Below are 6,758 nucleotides of genomic sequence, written 5' to 3' on the forward strand. Positions count from 1 at the left end.
ATGATTCAGGTAGAAACAAGAAACAACTGACAATTCAGAAGTGTTTTGATAATTAGCGGGTGACAATTTAAGTAGAAAAAGTAAACACATAATAGTGCTGATAGAAAACTTTCAAAAACATGACATCCCATATATGTTTTTGACTATTTTTAATTTAAATAAATAAGAATGCTCCAATGTACAAATCATTTCTTAATGCCAATAAATGAAAAGAACAATGACAATAAAGTCTTAACTATTATAATATGTAAAATGGATCAAAAAGATGGCAACTACCGAATTTGCCATAATGAATGCTTTTGAGGCAATTCAATTTGACATCAATGGTCTGCTGAAATTAAAATGAAAACATTAAAAAAAAAAAATCTTTTTGAGAGATTAAAATATTTTTTTTCTCCATAATAACATAGTATAATCATCATATTAGAAGCTTGAAAATGACATAACTTGAATTTAACTTAAATTACTCATAGAATGGTCTCTAGATAAAGGATATATTCTTTATTTAGTTGAACTCTTTACTTGAACTCAAAATCCATAAAGTCCCAAAAAGGGCATCATAACAGAACCAAACCACAACTTGCCATATTTCTCCTGAACTTCACTAATAGACCTCAACGTCTTGCCTTCAACATCTTCTAGAACCTCCAAAACTCGCCCGTCCTCACTTAGCTTGATTGCTGTAGCGTGCAGCAGCCCTCCACTTAACAAGTCGTCCAATTGTTGTGCGATGAACGGGAGCTTCAACAATGCATTTCCCATTTCCGAATTTGAAAAACTCAATTGTGATCTTATTGCTTGTAGAGCTACCCAAAATTCCCCTTTCGAATTTATTCTAATGTTGTCCGGAAACCCCGGCAACTCAGCAAATGTATCATGTGTTCCCTCAAGGGGGCCTTTAAGCCAGTACCTTAAAATTCTAAAATTAGAAGTTTCAGCCACTAGCACGAATGACCGGTCTTTACTCAAAGCTACACCATTTGCAAAAGCAAGGCCTCTTATTAATATTTTTGCTTTTTCGGTTGATTTAGTATATTTCATTAGCCTGCCAGTCGCATCTCTGCTTAAAAGAGAGTCGACAAATTGTCTGCGTTGGTACCTTGTGCTTGTATCCGTGAAGTAAATCACATCGTCGTGATCATCAATGTCAACGTCATTTGTGAAGACGAGAGGCTTACCTTCTAATTTTTGGACTAATGGTGTAGCTAATCCTCCTTTTGGTCCAACAACTTGGAGCCCGAAATAGGCGTCAGCAATGTAGAGTTCCCCTGTTTTGGTATCGAATCGTAAGCCTAATGGCCTCCCACATATATGCTCCATTTCTGGAGCAAAAGGCAATGTACAATTCTCTCTTTGAGAAGAGGTGACTGCAAAATCAGCCCAAGATGATCCTTGAAACTTGAGAATTCGTCCATCGGCTATTCCTATGTATGGGCCTTCGCCATTTGGATCGAAAGCAACACTCTCTGGTCCAATTGCTCCATTAAGTTGGATGATTTCGGATTTTGAGAGGACATTTTGGGATTTCAATGCGTTTTCCGAATCATCAAAGGCTAAATTAACTGAGGCAAATAGTGCTACAGTTGCAATGAGCAACAATAATATATTTGAAGCATTCATTGATCGGAAAATGTTTTTTTGGTGATGAGATTATGTCCAAGTTTTCTTCTTTTATACATACAAATTTAGTTGACAAGTTAGTTATTGTTGTAGAAGCAATGGTATTTAATAGTTGTCACTACTACAATTAGCCCGCAAATATTTAGTGACAGTAAAGTATTAATTGCCACTACATTAATAACTAAATACACATATTGCTGGCCATTGAATGTAAAGATAATTTCTCGAAAGGTAGTTGCAAGACTTGTGTACACTCTATCCTTTTCAAACAACACTCTTGTGTGATTTCACTGGGTATGTTGTATTTGTTGTTACCAGAAACTACACGTCCACGCCCCATAACCTAAACATAATTTGGCCAAGTTTTTTATTGTTTACCTAAATTGGCCTCATCCTTTTCCTTATGTTCGAGTTCTTTTAAGCTTTTGCCGATTGATTCTTGAATAGAACACAAATGCTTCTCTCTCAATTCGAGTTCAGTGAAGCAACGTATTGCATATCGGGAGTGTATCAGGGATGTATCTAAGATTAGTTAATCAAGTAGATGAGTGTTTTAAATGTTGTCAATAGTTCGGAGATAAACTAATAATTTGTGTCAAGTTTAGGGGGTGTTTTTGATATTTCTCTCTTAAATAAATAGTCTCACACCTCCAATTTACGGATTGGCTGGCGGATAAAAGAATAAATTTAATTTTTAACCACGTGTATTAATTAAGTAAAATAAATGTGTGTAGGTATGTGATTAGCCTTCTATTAATTATAACTTATAAGTAACTACGAAGAGACGTTCTCCTAATCTTCAATGTAGCCGGCGGAATTTCTTGTCGCCGGCGGGACGTTATTGCCATGCGTCAGCTCTCTCACTTCTTCTTCTTCCGCAAACTCCATTATTAGGTTTCACGGAAAAGCCCCAACAGTGCGCAATTCGCCCTTCCGGACTCCACTCTGATTTTAGGTAAGTCTTTAACTAATCTATTGAGGCATACAATATTTTGATTTCCTGCTGAGTTCAACCTTCTATTTTTATTTTTGATGGATTTGTCTGCATTTTGAATTTTCCTGATTTCCAGACTCCATGTTTGCTTATATATATATATATATACATGCTCTATTTCATCGGAAAGTTTGCTCCTTTTGTTCCTCTCTAAAACTGAACCTAAGTATATTTGTAAAATATGAGTCATTTTGTTGTTTAACTTATCAAAAGTCTATCAGAGATAAATGAATTAAATAGTTGGTTTTAGGAGAGTTGGTAGCTGTTTATAGTTTCTGAACATGCTAATCATCCTCTTTGCTATCATGCACTACTTCGATGCAATCATTTTCTTACTCCTCTTCCTCTTCTTTTGGATTTCGGCCCCAACCATAATCATCATAATTAAGTCCAGGGTTCTCCGCAGTCTCCCTAATCCCTTTGAGAAAACTGCTCGCTTTATTCGACAACAATATGGCCTCCCCATAGATGGATAATCATCTAGTGTTTCCGTCAATGCTTTGGAAGTTCTTGTCACTCTTGAATTGTTGAATATAATGGACAAGAAGGTAGTTTGGGACCCCATGGGCAATACCAAATACTGCGAAAGAGTTGATGTTCAGTGGGAAGAGCGTGAGGAGAAGGAGACGAAGGGCTTGGAATATGGTTATGCTTTCTTTAGTGCGGGTTGTTTGGAGATTGAGAGAAATAGGAGAGATTTGAAGGAGCTGAGTCAAGTTTCTCTCAGTTGAGGATTAGTCTCCGATCCCTCATTTTCTTTTGGTGTAAACAGAAAGGTCCCAGTTGTATAGTTGTATAGATGAGGGGGTGGAGTTCGTAGAGAATTATGTTCTGTAGATTCTTTACTTTGTGGGGTATAACCCTTGTATATGGCCAGTTTGACCGTATTCATGAATGGATATACTAATACTTTGACTTGAAAAAAAAATACAAACAATCCAGTGTTACATAAAAGAGTCATCAGATGGTAAAAAATTACCTGATCATGACAGGTTTAAACTAAACACTGATGGCTGTTGGAAAGGAAATCCAGGGAAGCTAGCTGCCAGAGGTCATTATTTAAGGGAACATGAAGGAAATATGATTCCACACTTACTTTGGTATTTGTACCTACAACAACAGGGCTGAATGTTCAGCACTGTGGAAAGGAATTCAATGGTGTGTTCAAAATTATATGTTGGATGTGATCATTGAAACTAACTCTTTGTTTTTGTTATTATTGCGTTCATTAGTTGTTGTCCCATAATAGATTCCAGATTAGAAACTGCTAATTGTCTATATAGCAGGCTCTCTAGCTAACATTGGAGAAACTGGAAATCCTCTTTACTTTGTTCACTGTGGTCGTCTCTTTGCCATGACAAGTTAGAGCTACACTAGAAGGAATTGCATATCATTATTTGTACTCTCCTTTTCCCTTGTGCTCTCTCATTCACATAAAGACTTTGGGGTAGAAAAAAGTCTATGGAGTTTAAATGCCTTGTGTTTTTAAGGGACTTCACCACCCCAATGTAAAGACTTGGGGTCAAAAAACTATACTTCACTTCTTCAGTATCTGTAATGACTTCACCCACTCTAATGTAAACTGACTTGAATCCTATCTTGAAATGTTGACATGTCTGATGAACATTTAACACGTAAATACGTACACAATTTTTAATTTTATAAAATGATATACATACCTTGACAATCTTTTTAACTTCAATGATTTGTTAAGTATAAATTTTTAATCAGATGGTAATTGTGTATAAAGTGCATAAAATAACCTGTTGCATCCACCCTTAAATAGTTGGAATAAATCATATTCATCAAATACGATTTGAGTTACAATGTACACAGGTCAATCAACAGGCACGGGTGTGTACTATAAACACAGATAACACATTTAAGAAATGTAATTTACAAGTTAGGTCAAAGGTGACTTATGACTTAAGTACAACTGATTGCAGAAATTCTGAGAACTGTACAATTTTTATTTTTTTTTGAAAAGGTAACTTGTATTATAAACACAGGAATACTCAGGACGTATTCCAGTAATACTTACAATCAGAAATACAAAAGTGTTGCTGTTTTCCTATGAACTCCTTAAGGACTCTAACATACTAGTGATATCCTCATCTTCATGAGGATATTCATGTTTACACCAAAAATAGAAAAGAGCTAAACATTTCAGCTTCATCTTCTCCATAGAGCAGCTCTTGTTCTCAAAACATCTTTGATTCCTTTCCAGCCAAATAGTCCACCAAATGCAGGCTGGGAGTCTGGGACAATCTTCCATCTCTCCCTGTGCCCCGACTGATTTCCATCCCGATTCCAACATGCCAAAGCTTCCTTTATGCTTCCTGGCATAGACCAACTGATGCCCCTTTTATTGATGAATTTGCCAAAGTTTCACTGTCTCCTTACAGTGTAAAAAGAGATGATTTATTGTCTCTGTCTCATATTCACAAAACAAACATTTGGAGCACAAATCGAGGCCCTTCTTCATACGGTTATCCTGCGTGAGAACAACCTGTTTTGCTAAGAGCCAAGTAAAACAGGCCACCTGAAGGGCACCTTAACTTTCCAGATCATTTTCCATGGCCAGTAGCTTGATTGAGTGTGTGTCCTCTGTGAGTTTCTGTAAGCTGTTCCAACTGAGAATCTCCCCTGTGTATCTGGAGCCCATAACAGTTTGTCTTCTTTGTTACTGAGTTCCTTGTATCGTTCCAGGATATTTAGAAATTCAACCATTCTATTCACCTCCCAATCATTTAAAGGTCTTCTGAACTTTAAATTCCAACCTTGAGCAACTCTCATTTCTTTGACAGTGGCCACTTTCTGTAGACTCAAGCTGAATAGGTCAGGGAAACTAGCTTTAAGTGAAGCTTGTCCCGCCCAAACTTCCTCCCAAAATAGAGTTTTTCCACCATCTCCTATCTTAATTGTCCACTTGTTTATAAGTTTTGGCCATAGATTCCTGATTGTCCTCCACACTCCGGTGCCATATGGTTGTGTTGCTATGTTGCTGATCCACCTTGTCTCTATTCCATATCTAGCCTTAATGGTATCTTTCCACAGCGACTGTTCTTGTGATGCAAATCTCCACAGCCATTTCATTAGCAGGCTGTGGTTTTGTATTTTCAGATTCCTTGTTCCTAGTCCCCCTTCTTTCTTGCTGACTAAAACTTCATTCCACTTGACCAAGTGAAACTTGTGCTTATTTGGATCGCAGTTTCCTTGCCAAAGAAAATTTCTTCTAATGGCGTCTAATCTGTCTCTTACACTTGCTGGCATAGGGTACACCAACATCATGTAGGTAGGCAAAGCATCAAGAACACTGTTGATGAGAGTAGCTCTGCCACCCAGGGATAAATACTGACTTTTCCAATTGGCAAGCTTCTTCTCGCTTTTCTCCAGTACATTGTTCCATATGCCTTTTGATTTGCTCTTATCTCCTAGAGGCATTCCCAAATATATTGTGGGCAGCTCCCCTATCTTTCTTCCCAGAATATTTGCCAGACTGTCAATTCTAGGTACCTCATTGACTGGATAGATGTAACTTTTGCCCCAATTAATGTGTAAACCTGAAGTTGCTTCAAACAATATCAATATTATTCTTAAAAACTTCAGTTGACTGATGTCTGCATCACAAAATATTAGCGTGTCATCTGCATAATGGAGATGTGAGATGGCTAGACTCTGTCTATCCCCCATGTTTGCATTGAAACCCCTTATCCAGCTGTTTGTCTGGGCTGTTCTTAGCATATCATTGAGACTCTCCATTGCCAAGATAAAGAGAAAAGGAGATAATGGATCCCCTTGTCTCAAGCCTCTCTCAGATGAGAAGAAACCTGTGGGAGAGCCATTAATCAAAACTGAAAATTTCACTGTAGTGGTGCAAAATTTGATCCAGTTTATCCATCTTTCCCCAAAACCCATGTTTTCCAAAGTCTTCCATAGGAAACCCCAATTTAATTGGTCATAGGCTTTCTCTATATCCAGCTTACAAAGAATGCCTAGGACCTTGCTAATTTGCCTCACATCTACACATTCGTTGGCAATCACAATAGCATCCATGATCTGCCTGCCCTTAATAAATGCCATCTGATGTGTATCTACCAGTTTTGAAATAACTTTTTTCAAAACTGTACAATTTGATTGCTGA

General features: G+C 37.3%; 1 protein-coding gene across 1 annotated transcript; it reads right to left on the minus strand.

The window, feature by feature from the left end:
* Window positions 1-514: 514 nt before the first annotated feature.
* LOC125850624 (protein STRICTOSIDINE SYNTHASE-LIKE 10-like) lies at window positions 515-1,620 on the minus strand. Its single transcript, XM_049530486.1, has one exon. It carries the CDS (start codon window positions 1,618-1,620, stop codon window positions 529-531), a length of 1,092 nt encoding a protein of 363 aa, XP_049386443.1. The 3' UTR covers window positions 515-528.
* Window positions 1,621-6,758: the final 5,138 nt, after the last annotated feature.

This window comes from Solanum stenotomum, unplaced genomic scaffold, assembly GCF_019186545.1.
Source record: "Solanum stenotomum isolate F172 unplaced genomic scaffold, ASM1918654v1 scaffold18208, whole genome shotgun sequence".
Taxonomy (NCBI): domain Eukaryota; kingdom Viridiplantae; phylum Streptophyta; class Magnoliopsida; order Solanales; family Solanaceae; genus Solanum; species Solanum stenotomum.

Excerpts from the sequence above, each read along its gene's own strand:
- LOC125850624 (XM_049530486.1), bottom strand. The coding sequence starts at position 1,620 with ATGAATGCTTCAAATATATTATTGTTGCTCATTGCAACTGTAGCACTA.